The sequence below is a fragment of the Neurospora tetraspora genome, assembly GCF_033439725.1.
Source record: "Neurospora tetraspora strain CBS 560.94 chromosome Unknown B0H65scaffold_1, whole genome shotgun sequence".
Lineage (NCBI taxonomy): Eukaryota > Fungi > Ascomycota > Sordariomycetes > Sordariales > Sordariaceae > Neurospora > Neurospora tetraspora.
Window position 1 is genome coordinate 1,663,877 of NW_026944383.1, and position 24,794 is coordinate 1,688,670.

Consider the following 24,794-nt stretch of genomic DNA (forward strand, 5'->3'; position numbering starts at 1 on the left):
TCCCTCGAATGACCATCGAACCCTGGGAAGACGGCAAGGTGAAGACGGGGTAGCGCGAGCCGGATATGATTTCCGGCAAACCCCGGCCGACCACCATTCTCCTTACGTGACAGATTCTGGGTGCTTGAACTCGGGGAAAGCCAGCGGTGTATGTGTGCCGAATCAGATAGAGCTGGCGACAATGGAATGAAGACTGTGTCGTAAAATGTCTAGGAAAATCACAACATCAATCCAAAGGTACTTGGTTCGTTTGTAAATACCTTGAATTCATCACACTGCCGACTGAAAAATCCGGGGTCCCCACACTGGGCGGGAAAAGACGAGGGGGGAGGTCCATGGAAAGACGGTTCGGTTCCAGGATGGCGACACGGAAAAAGGCCCTTTTCTCAGTTGCTTCTCGATAGTGTTCTAGCGCAACGTCGTAGTGGATAGACGGATTGCCATTCCTGGGGAAGGTGTTTGGGGAAATCAATCATGTGCTCCTTTCGACGCGGCATCTGAATTGGGGGTTGAGCTGACGGACAGTGGAAGGGGACACGCCATGTGCGCGGCGTGGGTTACACACAGTCCCATTGGTTCGGTAAGGGCCCTTGCAAACGAACCAATCAGGTCAGCCATTCGGCATGTTCTCGTCCAGAATGAGTAAGAAAAGTCAAGGGGTCATGGGGATGATATTTGGAGTTTTGATCCCCTTTTTTTTCTTGCTCGTTCGGCACGCGGCCCGTTCCCCGCGTTTGATACTTGGCAAAAGGGGGAGAAGTGGCTTGAGAACCATTTTGCTAGTAAATGGGCGTCGGATGAGTTTAGACGACGGGACGGGAGCGGTTGAGCCGTGAGCGGGATTCGTGGGGCCTAGATTTTGGCGACTGGCGGAACTGGGATGCAGTCGCTGGGGAGCTGGAGAAGGACGCTCAGGACACTTTGTTTGTTCGAGCTTCCAGCTTCCAGCTTGTGAAACGGGAGCTCGCGTTGTCAGAGAAGAGTACTTGGGGGTTAAGCAAAGGTCCCACCGACGACCGCACCACAACCCCCGAATAATGAGTCAACACGCACTGGATGTTGGGCCAAGAAACCGAAACCGACCACCAGGCGGTGAGTTTGACCGCGGCAGCGAATATGGGTTTGCAAGCACGTCGACAGGAGCTGGCGGGGGACGCTGAATGAGTTATGTGAAGCTGTGGCTTGTACTGCGTTTGGATGACTTGCTGCTTGCATGATATGTATGAGACGGTGCAGCAGTGAGATATGTAGGTGACGGACCAAGGAGAGAGTACCAAGATTCACCTCCATCTACAAGCTGAAGGCCGCGTACAGACCGGCTACATGGCATGTCGTGAGACCTCTGTCATCCACCGAACCAGAGCCCTGGAAGCCTTTGAGCGACCTCGGCTTCCACTGGCCCGTCAGTTCTCCCGTCTCCGACAGCCAAAAGATACCGGTCGTTGTTGGCTGGCCTCCATCTGTCGGTTACTGGCCCTGATTGCCAGCTCATCCATGCAATCCCATGCCAGGTTCCATGCGAACGAAGCAGGTACGGGTTTGCAAGAAAGGGACGAATTGGTGATGGGAGAACACATGTTTACACATGTTGACACAAGCATGTACCTGTCGCGATAGGGCCAGTAGCCAGATGCAGCTGACGTATCTGAAATTTAATGCCGGCCACTTGGACCCCTTCATCACCAAGCCCGTCCAAAAAAAGGCACGGCCCCGTTTCCGTTTCGGTGTCGGTTGTTTGAATGCTGCGGGCCGGGAAAGATTCGGAACAGGAGGCAGGAGCAGGCCCATCCCCGGTCTGGTAATTCGAGCCACATGGACACATGACATGCAGAAAAAAAGAAGTCGGCCCAGGAGACTCGCATCCACTTGCCATCCGCTGCCATCCACTGGGCCTGCTGAGGCTCGCACCAGCGGTCAACAACCCCAAAATCTCCGACTTTTTTCGACGGACCGACTTTGCCAATCGTGGGGAAGTGACGGCAAAAAGGGCACGGCATGTGGAAGCCCATCCCCCTTTGGGTTGTGCCCTTGTGCGAGGTACCGTCTGCTAGCAACCGATGATGCTGTGTCATCCAAATCCCGTCCCAGCCATCGATACCAGGCACGATCGACAAAGCAAAGACGTACAGGCTGAAAGGAAACGTTTTGAGTGACAGGACGGCCCAGAAATCAGCACTCTGGCGTCACGGGCGACGGAATGATGAAGGACGAATGGAGGGTGTCGTAGCGGAATGTACAAAAGCAAGCTCATGGTCGACTAAAAAGGGGAAAATGCGGGCCGCAGATGCCACACTTGCAGGCCCACTTGAGCCTGTTACAAAGCCTCTGATTGGTCGCCCCGTTTGGCTGGACAGGCTGCTTCTTATGGGCCCCGCCGTGCCCGCCATTTTGCGGGTTCGTGGTTGCGTCACAGCGAACCCGAGTGGAAGCGTGGAAAACGAAGGGGCCCAGTGTCTGTCGGTGGTCTCGTCTCCCAGCCCGACGGATGCTACGCGCCCATAGCGCTCTCCCAGTCGAACACACAGGGCACAGTACGCAGGTGCCAAGGGATGCTCATTGCTTCCACTTCCGCCCGTCCACCTAGCTGGCACCAATATACCACCACCACCTCACCCTCTCCATCAAAGTCTCGGTCTTTCTCCCTCTCACTTTCTGTCTCATCGCTTTCCGTAGTTGTCTCCAACTTAACTTCTCCATCTCCAGTCGAAACTTTCTACGAGCAATTACCACCTACGTGTCCAAGCCAACGCGTTCTCGCAGACTGCCATCCCATCGACAACCGTCGCTGCCATCTTACACCGCAACCCAACACCGCGCCTACCAAAGTGGAACTTGGGACATCGGATCCGCCGAACCAAAGTCCCTCAGACTTTCCGGTACGAGAGCATTCGGACCTGCAGAACATCAAAACCCTCGAGGGCACCCGTTACCTTGTCGTCACTTTCCCGCCAGTTTTTCAAACGAACATATTCCACGAACATTATCTGCAACCAGCACCGGCAAAGACCATCCACTACACCACAGCTCAACCCATCGTGCAACTTTCAGCCAAGAGCCCTTGTCTTACAACGACATACGGACAAAAGGGTTTTTTACAGCTGGACCCCCAAGTTTACAGCGTACCAAGTACATACATTGGCCAGGACCAGGGTATAAAGACAAGTTCGAAAAATCTGCGGCGGTCCCTTGCTGGTGTGGCATGACGGATGACATCAATACACTAAGACCACGAACCACACCGACCTTGGGCGCCAGTGATACCTACTTGGCAACCGCCTTCCTCACTTTCTCTCCTCGCTCGAAAACAACCTAGCTCATCACCTTCCGCCATGTCTTCCTCTACCATGACCAGGATGGGCGCCGACTCGTTCCTGCCTTCGGGTTCTATCGACACTAGCATGCGCTTCCCTCTTCCCAGTCTGGGCGCCGACTCTTCCTCGCTCATCTCTCCCCTCGCGTTGCCCCGAGGTGCCGCCGGCTACTTCGATCTTGCCTCAGTCACCAGCAATCCCACTCTGCAGGCGCCTTCCAAGCTTTCTGTCCCCGGACGCCACGTTTATTCACCACTATCTCCCAACTTTCGTGGCCCTGTCGCCGCTCACACGTCCAAGTTCATGTCGCCCACCCTAGCGCCCATTCAACAAGGACTCCAGTATCAGTTCGAACAACAACGATCTACCAGCGTTCCTCCCAACCTGCGAAGATCCAAGTCAGGCCAGGCTGCAAAAGCCCAGCTCTCGATCCTCTCTCCGCCACTAACGACATCGATGGATGGCTTGAGTGCTTCCCCTGGCGATGCCTTTTCAGGTGTTTCGGTGCCGGCTATCAGCTCTGTCTCTGCCGGACAGGCCCGCTCGGCTTTGGCGGACGCTGTGAACGCACCCTCGAACGCACAGATGGTCCGGCGCCTAGTCCAACAAAATGGCCGGATCAGAGAAGCCTGGGAAGCCGAGCGCAAGTACTTGGAAGCAAACAGGGAGCGCGCTGAAGAAGTGTATAAGGAGGAGCGAGCTCTCATGGAAGAAGAGAGGGCAGAATGGGAAGCTGAGAAGGCTGTGCTGCTACAAGAGATTGAACGACTCCAGCAACAGGTCGCTCATCTAGGAGGACAATCCAGCAACGCGAACCTTGCAGCCCTGGCGGCTGCTCATGCCTCTAATAATGGAATGATCGGCAACGTCCGCTGGGGCGAGGTTTCGCCTGAGAGCATGAGAAGCTCACGGTCTTCTCAAGGAAGCACGCAACATACGCAAGCTCAGCAACCGGAACAACCCAATCAGACTACTGTCAGCACAATTCCCGGTCCACAGGGTCCAGTAGTAGCCGACTCTATGGCTCAGTCTCCCGAGTTGCGGCCTAGCAGTCCCGCGCCTGTCGTCGATGTCCAGGCAATCCATCCAGAGCTCGAGGGAATCCCCATTAAGGCCAACTCGGTTCAAAAATCGACATTCACAGACGGCTCCGCAGTGGAAGCGCTCAAGTCCCCAACCAAGACTCCGTCACCACCCCCGGCCTCTAACATGCCCGAACCTGATGTGCCCGAACCCAGGTCGGAAAGCCCGGCAAAGGAGCAAACCAAGCAAGTCCTTCAGGCAGAAGCGTCGGTTCGTCTCACCATGCATGCTGGCCATACTCCGAGTCACTCCCTCTCTGTCCTGGCGACCGCTTCGTCTTCTGGAGTTGGCACCATCAATAGCAGTGGTAGCAGCACACCCACCTTGCAGCGCGGCGACGATATGACCAGTCAGGCATTTGGGGTAATAAGCGAACAAGAAGGCACCATCCAACTGGCGGAACAGGAGTCAGTGGTCTCCGAAGACCCTCCTGCGGCTTATGAGCCCGCGGAGGATCGCCCTCTCAGAGGTCCATTGATGGTTAGGAACATGCCCGCCCATGACGAGATCTTCTTCCGTAGGCTTTCCGATAAGCTCGAAGAAGTCAGCAAGGACACCATGGCAGCCCTTCCTTCTGTTCTGAAGGATGCTGTTGTTGATGACGGCGAGCCGGGACCGTCGAATGCGGCGGAGAACCAGTCTGGCGATTCAAGCAAGGGGAAAGAAAACAGCAGCGGCTCTAAGAGCGAGGATGAAGCGGAATTGGATATCCCTCTCAAGTTGAGGCGTAACAACAACTTTGGCGCTCCCTTTGGCGAGTACAAGTTCTGAGGACCGACATCCATGACATCTGGTTAGACTTGTTACCACCAGCCCGCCACTTGGCAACATTTCTTCCTGTATCTATTTACACACAGTACCGTTGGGTGTTCTGTGTGGTTTTTTGTGTTCTTTTTTTGGGTTTACACGGCGTTGGTGTTTACACCGGGACTTCCCCATATCATTATACCCCCTTTACGTCGTTGGACGAAACGAGTTTATTTGATTTACTTTCTCCTTCTTGGATACACACGCATGCAACACGATGCACATGAGGAACAGAACAACGATAGACTGGCAACCCTTATTTTCGGCATTAATGCGGGGGACTGAACGCTATAAAACAAAGCCTCTGTCGATTCGGGCGGCATTATAGAATGGTAATAGGGGACATAAATGGGAAAATTGATACCAGCAACACAAGCGAGGCAGCATTGGTAGTATGGCGGCTTTACTTCACTCACAGTCACCGAGGAAGCACCGCCATACCACTTCCTTTTCTTACACATAGCATGATATTCAAAACTTTCCATCACTTCGCCAGCATGAAAAGCCAATCAGAAGACATCAATAGATAGCTAGCAACTTGAATAGTAATGATCAATTCATCAAGCATCAAGCATCGAAGCGAAGCAGACCTGGACTGGACAGCCCACAACAAGTGTCTCGTGTGTGGAGATTCGGGATTCCTGGAATGGAAAAGCTCTCCGGAGAAGCAGGAGAAGAGAAAGAAACATCCAAGTGGGACCGAACACATCCAATGGAAGCTTCTTTGCGGCACTGGATCCGCCTTCTCTCGGCTCGGGCCGATTGGACTCTTTGGAAGAGGCTGGTAAGCTGACCGGACCGCACTTTTTCGGGGTGGTTGACGACAGTCTGACAGCATCGCATATAAGCGAGACTGGACTGTCGGTGACGACTGACGGCAGATGGCAGATATCAAGATGGCGAGGATGGGGGTCTCCTACACGAGACGAATGGACTGTGAGGACAGGACAGTTGCCGTGCTACACTACCTAGAAACCTGGACGGAAAAGAAACTCCTGTTGCCATGATGATCATTGGCGTGATGAAACACGATGGGATTGATCGCCAGAGGTAATGAAGCATTGATCGTTTTGCTATGTCTGGGGCGGAGGGTGGGTGTAGAGCCCGCATTTATTGGCTTTGCGTAACGGGCTTGTAAAACAGTACGTACCACACCCCCAGTCACATCCTCCCTCCTAGAAAAATAATAGTAAATATTTATGTGATACAAGATTTGTTAGCTGTGTACGTCAAAACTAGATGTACTACTAGAATATACGCGCGGTTTACGATATAATATAATTGCATTACTATTTTTTCGTATACTTTCGTATAATTTTGGTAATGAATAGAGGGCATTTAGATAATGCGATTCCCGTTGTTTGCGACGAAATTACTATTGTTTTGAGAAAGTTACTAGTATTGTACGAAATTTAGTGTATTGAGGTAGTAAGGGTGTAGCAATCTTATCGTTAGTACGGTCACCTCCTAGAAAAATAAATAAAATAATTTATATATTAGTATTTTTCCCTACCTGCGTCTTTCTTATTTATTTTTTCATTTTTCCTTATATAACTACCTTCTATTAGTTGTAATAATACTACTACTACTGTTCTTTAAAATTCGCCGTCGTTATAAATTAATAAGAATATTAATAGGTTGTCGGTGCTATAGATTTTTAAGAGTTTTTCGATTACAAGCTGGATTAGAATATTAACGATCCCTAGTATCATGGGGCTAAGGCCCGGGCTGTAGCGCTCTAATCATCGACCAGAGCTATCATAAGGCGCCGTAGCTATGTCTATACAGCCCCCATCAAAACCTCGCATCTCCGGTAGAGCCGCTTCTCAAATAAAACTTTCCTTCTTTATAGAACTTTATTTAAATTATACGATTAGTATTTATATTAACTGTACTATCCCTATTATATTAGGTTCTATTATAATAGACCTAATAGAATAGAATAAGTAGCCGCTACAGCAATAGTAATAGGGCCTGCCTACCCAAATGGCCGTAATTAGAATTCCCGTAGAATTTTCCACTATTATAGCCGCTATAGTTATAGAATAAGAAGAAATTACGAGGTGAGAAGCCGTACGCTTCGTATAAAAGAAGGAAGATTTCGTTAGGATATTATTTATTAGCGACGTATTCGCCTAAATAGTAAGAATAGCGCTCAATATACAGTTTACTATTTAAAATTAATAGAATCCTCTCAATATTAATATAATTGCCGTAATAATTACTATTACCCCAAGCGTTATAATTAGTACTATATAAAAAACCGCTCCTTATTATAATTTTAAACGTAAGAATATCCGCTAACCGAAATAAGATAGAACCCCCTCTACGTTTAATCTCTATATTACCCAATTGCACCTTATATACGAAGAAGAGAGGTCGGCGAGAACTATTACTAGCGATAAATCGGGCTAACTAATATTATTGGACGCTTTCCCAGCTGATAAAATAGTTAAAGTAGAAAGTTTTTAGCGCTATAGCGGTATTAATAATATTTATAGACCTAAGGATTTCTTCGACTATTTCGAATTAATTTTCAATAATAAGAATGAAAAAAGATTAGCCTTAACCCGCTTATGTATTATATAATAGAGAGAGAACTAATCCCTATTAAATTAACTCCTTACGTTCGAAAAGAATTTTACGAAAGTTAGAAGCCTTATTTAAAAAAATAATTCTAAATTAACCTAGTTAGAAACTTCTATCTAACGCTTTCTACGATTAATTAATTTTAATCTATATACCTAAGACCTATAATTTTTATATTAAATAATTAAAAGATATTATATAGAAGTTTAAAATTAGTAAGGCTTTCCGTAATATTAGGGGTAATAGTAAAAGATATAGTAATCGTCGTTAGAGCTCCCTTTCCCGGCGCGACCTTACCCCTACCTTTAAATACCCTAAGGATATAAACGGTAATATTATAATAAACTATACTAAAATAAAGGGTAATTTTGGTAATAAGGACGCTAAGTATATTAAATAGGTCTTTTAAAACGAAAGAGATAAACGCCGTACTTTAGGTTTCTATTTCTATTGTAGAGCTAGCGGGTATATAGTTGGTAGTTATATATATTAGCTAGTATAACGTCCCCTTATTAATATTAAATTTATTAAAATTAAATTTAAAGTAGAATTCGTATTGGAAAATAGTAGTAAGTATTTTTCCTCTAAAAAGTCGGAAAAAGAATAATTCCCTTATAAAGTCGAATAAAAGAATATTTTAGAATGTTAAATAAAAAAATAGGAATTAAAAGCTTTCTAAGACTTATAAAGATGAATATTATTAAAATACTTATCGTTATTAATAATAAAAATCGTTTCTATACTCTTATTAATAAAAGTTACTAGTAATATATTATAATTAGTAAAAGTATTGTTAAAAAGTTAAAAATTGTTATTATATTTACATTTAAGAAATAAATACGAAGAGTTTTAATAGAAATAGAAGGGGTAGAAATTGAAGGGATTATTTATTTTAGGGTAAATATTTATAAATATAAATTTATTATTTATATTTATATAATCCTTAAATTAAAATTCTCTATTATTTTAAAGAAATCATAGTTAATTATTATAAAGGTTGATTTTATCCCTTACAAATATAAATTGTAATATAGAGTAGCCGGTTATTAAATCCCGTACTTAGGATATTCCCTAAAGAATTTCTCCCTAAAAGCTAAGGAATTTAGAGAAATAGTATATTATTTAGTAACTACGTTCGTAATTATAGTAATTAGGATTAGGAAGAAGAGCGGCTAATAAATTGCGAAATTAATAATATTCGTAGTAAATTTATAAAATATTAAGAAAGCTTTTAAGCCTAAAATTAAGATAATGAATAAGGAACTATAAAAGAATTATCCTTATAAAGATATATAATTATTTATTCGTTTGAAAGTAAGAGGAGGCTAATAAAGTTAATCCTAACCGCTTAAGTATCGATTATAAAATTGAATTTAAAAAAGATAAAAACGGTAAGGAGCTGCCTCTTCCTTACAATTACCTTTATAATATATTATAAGAAGAATTCTTAATATTAAAGAAAACCCTTAAAACTCTTCTCGATAAGGGTTTTATCTATATTAGTAATTTAATTACCACTACGCTAATTCTCTTTATTAAGAAGCTGGGAAGAAGTCTTCGGTTTTACTATAATTATAGAACTCTTAATACTATTACTAAAATAAATTAGTACCTATTACTTTTAATTAAAAAAACGTTTAGAATTATCATTAAAGCGAAATAGTTTACTAAGATAAATATCGTATAAGCGTTCTATAAAATCCGTATAACCGAAGGAGAGGAAGGGAAAATAGTATTTCGAATTCGATATAAATTATTTAAGTAATTGGTTATACTTTTCCGATTATTAGGAGTACTAACGACGTTTTAATAGTATATTAATAGTATTTTAGAGAATTACTTTAATAATTTTACTTCAATATATATAGACGATATACTAATTTTTTCGTTAGGCTTTAAGGTAGATCATTTAATTAAAATGCGTAAAATCGTTAAATATATAACTATCATTAAACTCTACTTAGACTCTAAGAAATATAAATTTACAATAAAGAGTATTAAATATTTAAATTCTATTATGATTATAAATATTAGTATTTAGGCGGACCCGGAAAAGATTAGAGCGATTATTAAATAGGAGGTACCTACGTTTTAAAAAAGGGTACGAAGCTTCTTTAAATTTATTAACTATTACCGAATATTTGTTAAAGATTTTTCTTTAATTATAGGACCGCTAATAGCCCTTATAAATAAAGGGTTCTTTTTAAATAGACCAAATAATACGATATAACCTTTAAGAAATTAAAGGAGTTATTTATTAAAACCCCTATTCTTATTTAGTAAGATCCCAATCTATTTACATTTTTAGAGGTAAATTATGGTAAATATAGTCTCGGTAGTATCCTTACCTAAGAAAAGAATATGTAAAAGACAGTAATTATTTATTATTCTTAGAAATTTACCCTTGCCGAGCGTAACTACCCTATCTATAATAAAGAAATACTTACAATTATTAAATATATAGAAGAATAGTCTATTGAATTTAAGAGCTATAAAAAATTATTATTATTATTAGTTACTATAATTTCGAATACTTTATAAAGAGGTAGAAATTCTTTAAACAATAAGCGTAATAAGCCGAATTTCTCTTATAATTCAATTTCGAAATCCTTTACCGCCCGGGGAAATTCGCTATAATTTTTAATATTTTATTCCGTCGGGACTAGGACTATTCTAACGAAGAGGATATAGAAGCTAAAGAAATATAGTTAATTCTTTAATCCGCTTTTAAAAATTATATTTATATAATCGCTTTTTTTATTATAGCGAAGGAGGGCGTAAAAGTATTTAAAAATCTAAATTTATAGTAACTCTTAGAAAAGGTCTCTTAAGAAAATGAATTTTATTAAATTATCCGCCAAACCGTTATTAATAAAAATAGAACCTTCCTAATTTCAGAATAGGGTTTAAAAATTTAATTCAGCGAATATACTATCCATAAACTTAGTAGGTTATACTATAAAACCTATATTTAGATTTTAGGAGCCTCTATTATTATTAAAGTTATAATCCTATATATATTTTTAAAAGACGTTAAAAAGAACGTTCTCCGCACCCGTATTATTTAAAAAGTATACGATCGAAAACTCTTAAGCACCCTAAAAAAGAAGGTACTATTTATATTATAAATAAAGATTTCTAATAGCTGTTAATAAATATATATATCCGTCGGTTCTTAATTAATTACAATATTTATAGTAAAGTAAAATACTAAAGAAATTAGAAAAGAGGGATATTAAAGCCTTTTCCTATTTTAAATTAATTCTTTAGAAATATCTAAATAGATCTTATTATTAATCTCCCTCCCATAAAAGGCTATGTTAATTTCTTCATCATTAAAAATAGGCTTAATAAATTAGTAATTTTAAAACTAATACCTACTATAAAAATAGAAATAATAGCAGAAATGTTCCTTAAGTATTTTATACAATATTGTAAGTAGCCGTAGTCTATTATTAATAATAGGGGTACTAATTAAATTAACTAATTTTAAAAGTATTTTTACACTTTGTTAAGTATCGATCCATTCTTAAATACTGTTTTTTACCCCTAAACTAACAGTAGCCCCGAAAGAATAAATTAGGAAGTATAAACCTTTTTAAAAATTTTCGTTAATTACGCCCAAAACGATTAGGATTATTAATACCTAATAATATAATTAATGATTAATAGCCGAATTAATACCTCCATTAGTATATTTCTATTTTTTACTACCTACGGCTATTATCTATAATCCTTAATAACTTTAATAATTCCCTTAATAAAAATAAATTTTAAAAACCTATAAATAAAAATTAAAAGTTTTGTTACAATATTATAATAAATTACGGATTTATATTAAATAACTATAATAATTTCTATATAAGAATAAGAGCGTTTCGCTAATTACAAAAGGCAATTAATTAAAGTTTTTAAAGTAAAGGATAAAATTTAACTAAACTTCAAGAATTTTACTATAGTATGCTCTAAGAAGAAATTCGATTAGGTTTATACGAAATATATAGTATTTAAAATTTTTAACCCTTTTATAATAAAATTCTCCAATTTCTTTTTAAAGATCTTTAATAAATTTTATATAGACTTATTTAGGAAGGTTCGTAATAACCCTCTACCGGGCTAAATTATTACCGATTTTTAACCGCTAATTATTATAGTAAATGGGGAGAAGGAGTATTTTCTAAATAAAATCGTCTATTATATAATTAAAAGAAATTATGAGATAATTTTAATTAATTAAATTAATTAAGTATAATATTTTTGGGATTTATTAGAAGAATTCGCTAATATAGCGGCTTTAAATTATTTCGAAGCAAAATATAGCCTAGTTGATATTAATAATAACTTAGTCGAATATTTTAGTATAGAATATATAAAGTAATAAAAATAGTAGTACAGAAAAAAAAAAAGAGGGTAATAAATATCGATTCTAAATTTCTCTAATTCTTCTTTAGTATTTTATATTTCTAATTATCCCTAATTTCTATAGCCTCCAACCGCTTCTCGAACGATTGAAAGCGGGTTACTAATTCTATTATAATAAACTCCCTAAAGGGGAAGGTGGGGGTTAAAGGAATAATTAGAGTAGTAAGAGTAATAAAAGTAGGAGGAGCGGCGGTAACGTTACTGGGGGCCAAAAAGAAATAGCTATACTCCTATTTAAAAATTTCAATTAACCGAAATTTATAAAGAAATAACGTTATCTTTATACAATTCGGCGGCGTAACGTTAAATAATTATAATTCTACGGATGTACCCGAAAGCCTTCGTCTTTATTTTACCAGAAGTCGCCGCTTCCTAAATCGCAACGAATTTCTAAATTAAGGACGAAGCCTAATTGCACTATTTACTATTATTATAATAGGTTATATATATTCAATTTCTAAATTTAATATATTATTTATATAGGACGTTTAAATATAAAATATATAAAACTTTAGAAAAATTATAGTCCGCTTAAAAATAAATAAAGTTAATAACGATTTCTTAAAGTAGGAGTAATAGGGAAGACTTATTAGCAAATATTTAAATTTAATAAATTCAAGCTTCTTAAGGGTAACAATAGAATTTTTAATATATTTACAATAACCGGTAGCCTCTTAAGAAGAGGATTAGAAATTATATAATAACGGCGAAGATAAAGTTTCACTTTTAAACTGTGAAAACGGAAATAAGGACGGCTTGGACGAAATTAAATAAAGCATTTACTTTAATTAAGAAACGTAGGTAAAAAATTAGTTAGGGGATAATAATATTTACCTTAATAATTTAAGTAACGATTAAAACAAAAAGAGGAAAAGAGAGAGAGAGGGAAAAGAAGTTGAAGGAGGAGTTTTTATATATAATTCTAAAGGTGCGTATATACGTACGCTACTACTTATTACTTACTACCTTCGTCGGTCGAAATAGAAGGAGCGAATATATAGAGGGGTAGGAAGAGGGAGGAGGGGGGTAATATTATAGGGCTAAAGCCCGGGCTATAGCGTTCTAATTATTAACTAGAATTATTATAAGGCGCCGTAGTTATATCTATATAGCCCCTATTAAAACCTCGTATCTCCGGTAGAGCCACCTCTCAAATAGAACTTTCCTTCTTCATAAAACCTTAATTAAGCTATACGACTAGCACCTGTATTAACCGTGCTATCCCCGTTACACCTAGTAGTTTTGCGATATTAATTTTAATAAATTGCTATTCGACCAACTTATACCTAGCGTGTCTCTTTATATTGTAAAAGTAGACGAAGAGGATTTATTCGCGCCCGGTAATAATGCCGTCTTTAAGGATGCGTTAGAGGGTAGTAAGTACTATACGAATAGTCTTTATATAAATTACTATATTTAATATTCTTTTATAACCAATAGTTATTATCCTTATTTTAGACGTACTGTTTATATAAGAAGATAAACCCACTATTATTATTGCTGCTGACCCTATTGTCGATTAAATATACGTATTATTAAAAGATCTTCCTTAATACCAATGCGCTGTATTTAAATTTATAAGTAAAGTAAAGTTTATAGTAGACGAGTACTGTCTTTATTAATTATATTTCGATAATATATATTTAACGACCGGCTGCTTTTAATATAATAAGAATAACCTTAATTGCGAGAAGTTATATTTACGCTATTGGTTATATAAAATTAAGTATAGAAAGTATTACGAGGGAGAGAAATTTAAGGGAGAGCGTAATAGAATAATGCGTAACCTTTAAGGGTATAAGACGAGGGCGGTTATAGTTTTGCGGTATTATAGCCCGGTTAAAGATAATCATTACGTATTACTTAGCGTATTATTAAAGTCGATTAATAGTTAATTTTATAATTATAGTCTTAATCTCTTAAATTAAATTAAACGAATTTTTAGCTTTAAAAAATCAACTTTTAGCGATATTATTCGAAGGTTCCTTTTAGCTACTATTTATTAGACTTTTTATAATAATAATAGCTGATTGGAAACCATTAGAATCGTACTTTATAATTTCGGAGGTTATTAACTTAGTAAGTACAACTTATTTAATTAGGGTAGGGTATTTCGGTTTGCTTATTTAGATCTATATTACGTAGGTAAGGATTTCGTCCCCTAATTGCAAATCGATTAAGTATTATAGTACTTATCTATTTAAATAATAATAAATGAGAATATTAGTAGCTTTAAATCGTTTAGTAAAGCCTTTGAAACTATTCGAAGGGATGGCGAGATCTTTCGTAGGGTAATTTAATCGATTACTAGTATATCCTTTTTTATCATTTTTATTATTTTAATTATTTTTATAATTTTTATTATTTTTATTACTTTTATCATTTTTATTACTTTTATTATTTTTATAATTTTTAAGATTTTTAAGATTTTTATCATTTTTATTATTTTTATTATTTTTATTTATTTATATACGTATAACTAACGCGTTCTTCCCCCCTTATTAGGTTAATTCGATATATTGCGACAGCGAGGGTACTTTGTCCTTATAGATGCTATATATAATACGAATTAGCTTAATTAGTTACTCTATACCCTTCTTATTCGTAATAAATACAGCTATTAGCTTCTTTATAGTTATTTTCTTATAGAGAAGGCTGATGGTAATATTGTAAGAAAGGCTCTATTAATAATACGGGGGTAGGTAGTAAAAAGCGGTTAATTATGGCCACTTTATTATTTCTTTATAGATAACTTTGCTGTCGAATAATATATTGTAAGATTAGCCTTCCCTAATATCGAAATTAATTACTTCCTCTATTATATTTACGTAGAATGGACCTTTAAGTAGAAGTGTATTAGTAATAGTTATAAAGAATACTTAGAATATATAATCGATACCGTTCGTTAGAGACGTATTGAATAGGGTTGTAATAATTCTATTCGGTTCGCCTTTGCCTATTTAGATTAAGACGACCCTATATAAGGGTATATCGAAAAGAATTAGAAAGATATAAAATTATAGTAGGCTAATTACGTTTGTAAGTATTCGCCTTTATTATTATAGGTATAAACCCTCTTTCCTCTAGTCCCTTGAGAATTTAGAGTAAATAAAACGGAATTCGATTTCTTTTTAGATTTAAAGAATATCAGAGGAGACTTAGAGAATATTAGAAGAGACTTAAGAATTATTAGCGCTATTTCTTTTCTTTTCTTAATTAATTATATTTCTCTTTAATAGGTATTTATAATTAACTTTTTCGAAAGTTATTATTCTACTATAAAATTCGAAAATAAGATGATTATATAGTAATTCTCTTTATTTAATATCATTAAGTACGTACTATATATAAATATTCGATATTCTGACTGTATTATTAAGGTTAAGAACGATTTTCGTATTAAACTTCTATGAGAGTTAATTAATTACCTTAGACTTAGCCGATTCTTAGTATTAGTATAAAAGTTAATTCTATTAGAAGCGAAGGAAGGGAGGCGGCTTTATAATACTAGCGAATATTTTAATATATAATTAATATACTTCGTTAGTATAATTCGCTATAAAAGAAGTAGCCGTTTCGATTAGTAATTTATTAGTTGTAAGTGCCGATTCTATAAACGTTAGTAATTGCTATATTGGTATTTCTGCTAGTATTATTTCTTCTCCGACTATTATATATTGTTAGTCGGCCGTTTGGTTAGTTAGTTAGAGTTACAGTAAAATAGGGGATATGAGTAGTTTGAGATTCGAATTGTATAGAGACTACCCCTTTAAGAGAATTGATGTGGCTTTAGTTAACAGTAGGCGGTACGAAAGTAGGTAGAGTTTATGATTTTTAGGTTCTATAGTTTCTAATAATTAGTGTATCGCGAATATAATTTTAATTTTATAGATATAGAGCGTATTTATGTTTAGTATATTGAGAGAATTTAATAGCTTAATAGAGAGCTAAAAGTTGTTATAAATAATTTATAAATATAAGAGGGGGCTCAATTTTAGGAAGTAGATAGGGGTTAGATATTAAATTGAGGTTTTTTAATATACGTTTAATAATATTACGAAATATTTGATAGTGTAGAATATTATAAATTGGATTTATTATAGTTATAAATATTAAGTTAATTAATCCATTAGTACTCTAAACGACGATTTATACGATTTATACGATTTATATATTAATATATAGACTAATCCAGTCTTTTAGTAAGCGGTATGGCTAGTTATACCTAAAAGGTATTATAAATATAGCTAGTTATATATAGTGTTTTATATAATATATACGGTTTATATGTAAAAGGCATTAGAAATGCCAATATATTGTATATTATATATAGAGATTTATATGATATATACGATTTATATACAGATACATCCAGTTATTATAGCAATTATATAAATTTAGTACTGGTTATATATTCTAGTTAGTATTTATTTAGTATAATTAGAGGTGGTGAGAGTAAGCTAGTATTGTAGTTATAGAAATGAAATTTGATCTAGATATTTCGATTTGTATTAAATGTATTAAAATTACTTTTTAGTATGGTATTTGTATATTACTATAAATCCTTTTGATATATATATTAATCGATTGTTAGTAATTAGGGTATTCTATATAGTAAGCTTGGTATTATTAAAGTTAATATTATAATTGTAGTATTGAAAATACGATTAATATATATATTAGTTAACCTTTATTAACTTTATAATTTTATTATTACTAATATATATAGCGGTTATTTAATATAGAGTTTATTGAACCGATCTATATTATTAAAGTAATTACCTATATAAAAGATAGTTAGAAGGATTTTGCCAAGGGAATTAGATTTCGCTTTCTAGCCTTGTTATTTATTGTATATTGTATACGAGATGGTTCCCTTGTTATACGCTTAATGTAGAGTTTATTGAATCTATTTATATTAATGTAGAGTTTACCGAACCTATTTATATGGGTGTGTTTAATGTAGAGTTTATTGAATCTATTTATGGGGGAGATGAAAGCTTATCGAACCAATTTATACTATTAAAGTAATTGCCTATATAAAAGATAGCTAGAAGGACTTTACTATAGGAATTAGATTTCGCTAGTTTATTAGTAAAGTTATTAAATAGTTTAGGAAGATTAGTATTAAGTATTATTAATAATAGCAAGTAGTGCGTTCGGTTACTTATAATACTATATTCTACATTATGATTTTTATCATTTTTACGATTTTATTAAGTTAATACAATAGCCATATATGATTCTTACGTGTAAAGAGCTAATTTAGCTGGCTTTAACTCTATACGCGTGTTTATATACTACCCAAAGAGGCAAAGACTGTACGATCACGGGACTTAAGAAGCCATACCGTTCTGAGTAGTAGATGTGCGGGGGCTGGAGGTGACTGGGGGTGCGGTACGTATCTTTCTACAAGCCCGTTACGCGACACCCATTTATTGGCATGACTGCTAACTGGACATCCCCCCGGTCTCCCCGAAGATCATCGGTTGCTTTAAGAGAACATGACTAGGAAGTCCTGCTTCTGATGGAACTGAAGTGTCTTGGACGGTATGACTACACAGCCCATCGTCTCATGAGATAGCATTTACATATGTGTTTCTCAAATAACAATCGCAAGTAGCTATACCGATCGTATTATTCGTTTCTCGGTGGTATCACCTTCTGCTAGACGCGTTTCTCCGAAACCGGGAATACCCATACATCCATTATCGCTGAAGAATCATGTCGTCGTCGCTAATGTTTGAAACCTCCCCCTGGAGCTTTACTCCATCGATCGCTGTTCCCAAGTCGCCACAAGGATGTCGTTGTTGCTCCCATTATCATTATATCACCACCATCACCATCATCATCAATCACCGCCCGCCCGCCGCCGCCGCCGCCGCAACCATGATACTGATAACCTCAATCAAGACATCTTCTTCCCCATCAACTCGGCCAACTCATCCAACAACTCCACCGTCTCCGCGGGACTCGCAATCCAAGCCGTCGTCCCCACGCTCCTGGCCCTGAAATCGTTCGCCCCGGCACTCAAGAACTGATCGCCCACGTGCAGGGTGTTCTCCCCCTTGATGATCCCATGAGGACCTGCCTCCTTCTGTGAGAACCACCTTTGACAAACAGTAACACCCCAGCTCTTATCGCCAATATCAACAAACACATCCCTTCCACCGTTGAAGGCGCAAAACGGCACGCGCCTGCTCCGGCCCACCGTGCTGAGCTCGAGGATCTTCTGCACCAGCAAAACCGTCTCCTCCAGGCTCTCGCGCGGGATGCGGATCTCGGGCGAAACGGGGATGATGCCCACGGCGCGGTCTTTGCGCATCAGCGTCGCGGGCAGGTTGAGCGTCTTGATGCAGTCGCGCAGCGCGGCTTCGGCTACGTCGAGTAGTTGGGTGATGTCCTGCTCGCTCCAGGCGGCCATCTCGGGCGTGAGCCAGTGCTGTCGTGGCACCGGGGCGAGAAGGTGCGGCGAGGACGAGTCGAACTCGAAGAGGTAGTTGGCTTCACCGCCCATGACGACTAGAGACTGCTTTTGCGAAGGGGTCAGGTCGGCGCTGTTGGCCATGGCGTCTAGGAGACCGTGCAGGCGGGCGTAGTAGCGGTCGGCGGTGGTGTAGCCTGCTGCGGTGACGATGCCGATTTTGACGTTTTTGCGGAGGAGGTCTGTGAGGGAAGGGGGGATAAATGTGAGTTGCGTATGTTCAGGGATAGGGAGATGAAAGGTAAGAACCACTGCACTAACCTAGTAGTCGGGGAATCACAGGACTGGTAGGTTCCAGACTCTGGCCATCGTCGTAGAGCGTCACGTCACCATCAAAGGTAGCAAGCTGGAGAGTTCCGTAGGTCGTTACAGCCATTATCTGCGCTGAGTTGAGGATCAAGCGGATATCGTTAAAGGACGGCGACACAAAGCGGCGTGATGAGATGTATCGCTTGTTGTCCTGGAACTTGAAGGCCGCTTCGAGCGGTAACCGCGTGAAGAAGGGTCCGATACTGGGGACCAAGAGCTTGAGCTTGGATGGGAAAGGGTTCTCGGCGTCGTTTTGGTGGGCAACTGATGATTGATGGTTTAGCTGTTTGAACGTTACTGGATCACAAGGGGATTGGTCGAGTGAGCAGGGGGGGGGGGGATATCTGCTTACTGTGGTCATCGATCATGGCTTCGATATCCCGAAAGATCTCACTGTATCGTCTGTGAGCTTCCTCTCTCGTCTGAGAAAGCGTATCGGCGCTACGATCCGGATCTTCGAGTACGCCATGAGGCTGGGAGTAGAGGACGAATGGTACGGCTAGAAGCGCCTTGGTCCATTCTGATACAGAGTATTAGCTGGAGTTCATCCTTTCCACATGCCTCTTCTCGATGAAGGCACTTCACAGTTGTTCTTGTAAATTGGATGGCCACCGCTAAGCTGACCCCTAGACTCCGCCAGAAGGGGGTAAGGAACATCCAGTAACTATCTGGAAGTGACGCCATTGCTCGAATCATGGATACATTATTAAAGTGACAGAAGGGCTCAAGCTGTACCTATAAATTGATCCCGCCTGTGGGTCTTGAGGGCATCTACAAAGACAAAGTCGTTAGCTGCTAGTAATCTCAGTGATGGGCGATGACGGTCGAACACACATTCAACACGGTATCGTGTAGTCATCTTGAGATGTGAAGTAACGGGTGAAGCTCGAGTTGGGTATTCTAGAGTTGGGATGAAACTATGGGAATAGTATTATGCTGTCGTTTCCTCTTTGTGAAACTGGACGACGGTGACAGCTACGTGCTTGCAGTACAAACACGGGAAAGTATCGGGGTGGTATATAGAAGCGCTTTGTACGATTAGATGGATGACAGGATGCTGGACTCGGTGAGCCGGAGAGATGAGAAGATGAGAAGATGTATAACAAAGAGAGGTAGGTGTGTGAGGTATCATGTACGGGATATGTATGAACACCTCAGCTTCGGTACGCTAGTGACTTCGACTCTCTTGGCAGGTGCCGTTGGCTGCCGGGGCGGCGTGGACAGCGGCGGTGCCCGATGCACGCGGCGCCGGCCAGCTGACCTACCTGCCTGCCCCCTTGCTACTAACGTCCCCGGCCCCGCTCCCATTCGGTTCAGTCTCCCATTCCCGACTTCTCAAGAGGTTATCTCCGGTTTTATCAGTCAACAGCAGGCCATATTGACTTCCATGAGGTGAATTCCCGTAATATTACTGGAGAGAGTCAGCTATCGGTAAAGGCTACGACTCCTAGGGGTAAGGCGGGGCTTCCCCAGCATGACCCAACACCTCAAAGTGGACCCCGCCGTTACGTCTGCCTTGGCATTTCCATCTCCAGTTCCCCAAACACCACAACGATCTGACAGCGGATACCCATGCAACATTCCACAAAGTCTCAAAGGGTCGACGTTGAAACAACATGTTGATGATACAAATAGGTAGGACCTTGATCGATGAAGCTAACTGGTAACAGAGCTGCACCCATACCTACAGGACAAGAAGAAAAACCCCAAATCAAAGTCAACCCAACCCAAGCCAATCCAAACCAGCTCCAACACCTACACCATGGTCCTCGAGACCACCTAGCAGTCTAGCACCCCGTCGCGCTGGCCGTCTCGGTGCGTGTCAAGCACCCCTCAGAACACGTCGTGGCACACCCTTGAACGTACAGCAGCGTCTTCACGGTACATCCGCACGGCACGTTCAACGTCGACCGGACCTGGCACGTCGGCACAGGACAGCGAATTGGCGAGCAGTCGGCCGGGCTTGTCGTCTTGGTGACTGTGGGACATGGCGTCGTCGATGTCGACAAGACTGGCTTGCTGGTGGTTTTGGGCGGGAGGGTGATGATACTCCAGCTGATGGTGGTTTGCGTGTATGTCGTTGATGTGCTCGTGCTCGTGCTCGTGCTCGTGCTCGTGCTTGTGCTACGCACGGTGGTTCTCGTGCTGGTCGGTTTGGGCGGCGGCGAAGAGGTGGTTGTGGTGGTTGAGGTTCGGGTTTGCCATGGTGGCCAGCGACGGGAGGAGGTGGTGGTTGCCGGGCAGGTCAGCCAACTTGTCCGGAATTCGATGTTGCACCCTCCGTATGGACAGTCGGCCTCGCAAGGGGCGATCAAAGTCGCCGTGGGTATCGATGCCGGACATCCACATGGGTTACGAACCGTGTTGACAAAAGCACAGTCGGTAAACTGGCATGTCTTGCCGCAGCCACGGTTTTGCATCGTCCGCGTGACGGTAGGGCAGGGCGTGACTTCGGGAGCTCCTTGAGCGGCCGCGAGGCTGGTCAAGAATCCCATGAAAACGGTTGTGGTGGTGAACTTCATGGCTGCTGCTTCGGATCGAGGGTTAGGTTAGCTAGCTGTATACAAACATGTCTCTATCGTGTTCTCTTAGCTCACCTGGGTCTGGTTCAACAATCTGTGTCAGTAGGCTCTCAAAGTTGACAACCACTTGCGAACCTGCTTGCGCTCTCCCAGTACCCGGGTTGGAATCACTGTCAGATATATGAACTTATGCCATCTGAGCCGCGATCATCAACTCTCTTTTCAGAAACTCCGAACTCATCTCAATCGGGACATCCTCCACGGGATTATGGATGATCTATATAAACCCCTCCTGCTTTCCGCATCTGCATGCTGACATTCTTCCTCGCTCGTTACCACCCAAGGTCGAAGCTATCGTATATGATGTCAGGCAAACGCAGGTATATATAGATTGAATCCTGTCCGTCACCGGGATAACACCCATATGATGTCGGGGTTGTCCAAGAAGGAACGAAACGTATGGTTCCGCGGTCATGATGCTCTGGTGAAGATCTGGGTTATTTCTATGTTGATATAAATTGGAAGCCTATTCATAGAAACCGCACTCTGCTTCCCACTATATCCGACATGCCGTGAATGATCTTTGTAGATTAGCGACGTTCCAAGCAGTCGGATTTTTGTTGGATGTACTGTAGTCGTCCATCCTAAGTCGAGGGTTGGACTTCCATCTCTGAATCAAGTCACTATATATCTTCGCCCGATTTACGTCCCAAAAACAAGGTTTGCGGAATACATCAAATATGAACAGACGATCAATCCCTGATGAAGTCGCATATTTAATTTCATGAGTGCGGAGATATATGAGGATCCCGTTGAAGCAGTTCGCCTCCTGCCGGAGTTGTAGACGAACTCTCAGGCTAAAAGGAGGCTGAATATCTTTGCTCTGTATTCTGCAGTGTTTCCGTTATGCCTACCCTACATCATAAGCAGGCTAGTATCAACGGAAATGCGGCTTATTACCCGTCATCAACAGTAAAGGTAAAAGACACCTAGCATGTCGAAGACCCGGAATGGAAAGCTGGCTCACCTAAGGGCGCGTTCCAAATATCGATGGTTGATCCGCCAGTTGATCCAGTTGTTGATCCGTGTACAAAGCCAAAAGCTGCAGGTCCAGTTGTACCCTGTTGCCAAGACCTTGGCGCTACAGGGGATGGAACTTTTCTTTCATTCTCCGACAAAGAGGTCCTTTTGGGAATGACCATCACGGGCTCAATTTTGAAGCCATTCACAAATGGAGACATCCATCTGGTTGCTGAAAAGCCGCTCTATAAGATGATATAGCGTGCACTATCGTAGGACGATTTTGGACGATTTTGAACAGTGGTCCCAATAACGGTCCTACGATAGTACACGCTATATCATCTTATAGAGCGGCTTTTCAGCAACCAGATGGATGTCTCCATTTGTGAATGGCTTCAAAATTGAGCTCGTTTTGGTAGTTTTTATTACTTGGGGGCTTCTGGGCGCCAAGCTTTCTTTGCCCCCTCTTTTTTGTCAAAAGAGGGGGTAGCAAAATTTTGGGACAGTATTTTAATCTAGGACAGTGCCCGATATAACCCATACAAAATCGCTTATTAACGTCCTACAAAATCGCTCATTTATATTATAAAATTGGACAATCTGTTAATCTTAATAGAAACTGACAGGGTAAATACTCTTATATACCGTAATATACTTAAATAAATATATCTATACCTAATTTAATATATATTACGGTAGAGTAAAAATATCTAGGCACCGCCTAGAATATCTCCTAATATCTCTCCTTCCAAAGAAGGAAAAAAGTTTTTACTATTTATTAATAAAAATGCTAAATATAATAATAATGATCTTATTTACGCTTGACTGTCTAATTTAACTAGTCACTTATTTAGGCATGTAGTCCTTCGTCGTTCAAAGCCGGGCGGAAAAACCGTATATCCGCCAAGATACCAGATAAAAACCTCCCGCGTCTTTATATCTAATATCTATCTTCGTTTTATTTTTTCTAAACCTTCCTTCCAATTTCCTCTAATTCTCTCAACCCCGCTACCCCCACCCTTGGTCCTTATTATTGACTAAATACGTCTTATTATTGGGATACCGCCTTGGGGAGGGGGAAGGTAAAGGGGTTTTACGAATTTCGTTATCGTACTTTCTTCTTAATCAGCCCGAAGGCCCCGGTTAGCGGAGGCGAGGAATAAATATTACCTTACTTATTATTAGGGAATCGTACGCTAATTAGGCGGAGGAGTTATCGTGTTGTCGAACGGGGTGATTACTTTTCGAAGTGGGGAGAATCGACCCGAATTCACTTTTCAGCGGGGTACCTAGGGTTTTGGACTAGGGAGAGCCCTACAAGTTTAATTACGTGCTCAGAGTAGGAGAAGAATTCCAAACCGAAAAGATCGGATAGAAGAAGGGGGAGCGGGATTCGAACCCACGACCTTACGGAAACCGCAAGGCAAATCCAAGCCCAGATCTTCCCGACTGAGCTATCCTCCCATGCTAAATATAAATAAACTTTAAAGACTATCGTTATCCTTCTTAATATTATTTATTATTTTAATATCTATCCTAATAAATTTAATTATTATGAGTATTAAATCTAATATCTAACCATATCTATATCCTTCGTAGAAGAATACTATATATTTATTAAAATTATTATTATAATACCGAATTTCTATAACTAAAACCTCTAAAAAAACTATTTAATAACTATAAAACCGTAAGTAAAAGAAATTCATATTTATATTACTATCTGCTATTAATAAACGTTATAATCCTCCTCGAACTCGCAATAAATTTTATTAAAATATAAAAAAGTATTACCCTTAGAACAAAAACGCTTATAATTAATAAAAAGGGAATTTTCTTTAATCCGCCAAATCTCCAATATTTAATAACGAAGCGAACAGATTCTAAATAAAATATTAATGCGAGAAATAACCTAGGCGGACATTATATTAGACCGAACGATATATAATAATATACCGGAGCGAATAGAATAAATTAATATAAAAATCGGTAATATACTTAATTAAAAACTATAAAGAATAAAAATTTAATACTAAACGCGCTAAACTTGTATCTCCTTCATCTCTTTACTTATTTTAACTATTTTATTACATACTTCCTCTACTACAATTGATTAATAATAATTAAAATTAGCTAAATTATCTTATAAAATAAATAAAATCTACTTAAATTTAATAAAAATACTAAGATAGCTAGTAAATCTAACGAGAATATTAACAACAATATTAATAATACGCTTATCTTTTA

At 39.6% G+C, this 24,794-nt stretch overlaps 4 protein-coding genes and 1 pseudogene across 5 annotated transcripts; 1 reads left to right on the forward strand and 4 right to left on the reverse strand.

Annotated features, from left to right (window-relative positions):
- Positions 1-231: 231 nt before the first annotated feature.
- On the reverse strand, positions 232-1,211 carry B0H65DRAFT_562588 (uncharacterized protein; the record flags this gene model as incomplete). The annotated part of the gene is made up of 2 exons (XM_062830206.1): positions 232-985; positions 1,011-1,211. Coding segments are annotated over 2 exons (534 nt in total), but the record flags the coding sequence as incomplete, so codon positions are not given.
- A 1,906-nt stretch (positions 1,212-3,117) lies between these two features.
- On the forward strand, positions 3,118-5,273 carry B0H65DRAFT_16158 (uncharacterized protein). The gene has a single exon (XM_062821247.1). The coding sequence runs from the start codon at positions 3,330-3,332 to the stop codon at positions 5,163-5,165; it is 1,836 nt and encodes a 611-aa protein (XP_062685898.1). The 5' UTR covers positions 3,118-3,329; the 3' UTR covers positions 5,166-5,273.
- Positions 5,274-17,807: 12,534 nt separating this feature from the next.
- Positions 17,808-20,272, reverse strand: B0H65DRAFT_448772 (IMP-specific 5-nucleotidase). The gene is made up of 5 exons (XM_062825913.1): positions 19,840-20,272; positions 19,741-19,776; positions 19,358-19,525; positions 18,958-19,269; positions 17,808-18,878 (listed from the first exon to the last, which is right to left on the reverse strand). Exons 1-5 carry the CDS (start codon positions 19,862-19,864, stop codon positions 18,121-18,123), a joined length of 1,299 nt encoding a protein of 432 aa, XP_062685899.1. The 5' UTR covers positions 19,865-20,272; the 3' UTR covers positions 17,808-18,120.
- Positions 20,273-20,707: 435 nt separating this feature from the next.
- B0H65DRAFT_16166 (uncharacterized protein) lies at positions 20,708-21,593 on the reverse strand. Its single transcript, XM_062821250.1, has one exon. It carries the CDS (start codon positions 21,525-21,527, stop codon positions 20,793-20,795), a length of 735 nt encoding a protein of 244 aa, XP_062685900.1. The 5' UTR covers positions 21,528-21,593; the 3' UTR covers positions 20,708-20,792.
- Positions 21,594-23,925: 2,332 nt separating this feature from the next.
- On the reverse strand, positions 23,926-24,011 carry B0H65DRAFT_t64 (annotated as a pseudogene). The gene has a single exon. The product of its transcript is annotated as a tRNA-OTHER (tRNA).
- Positions 24,012-24,794: the final 783 nt, after the last annotated feature.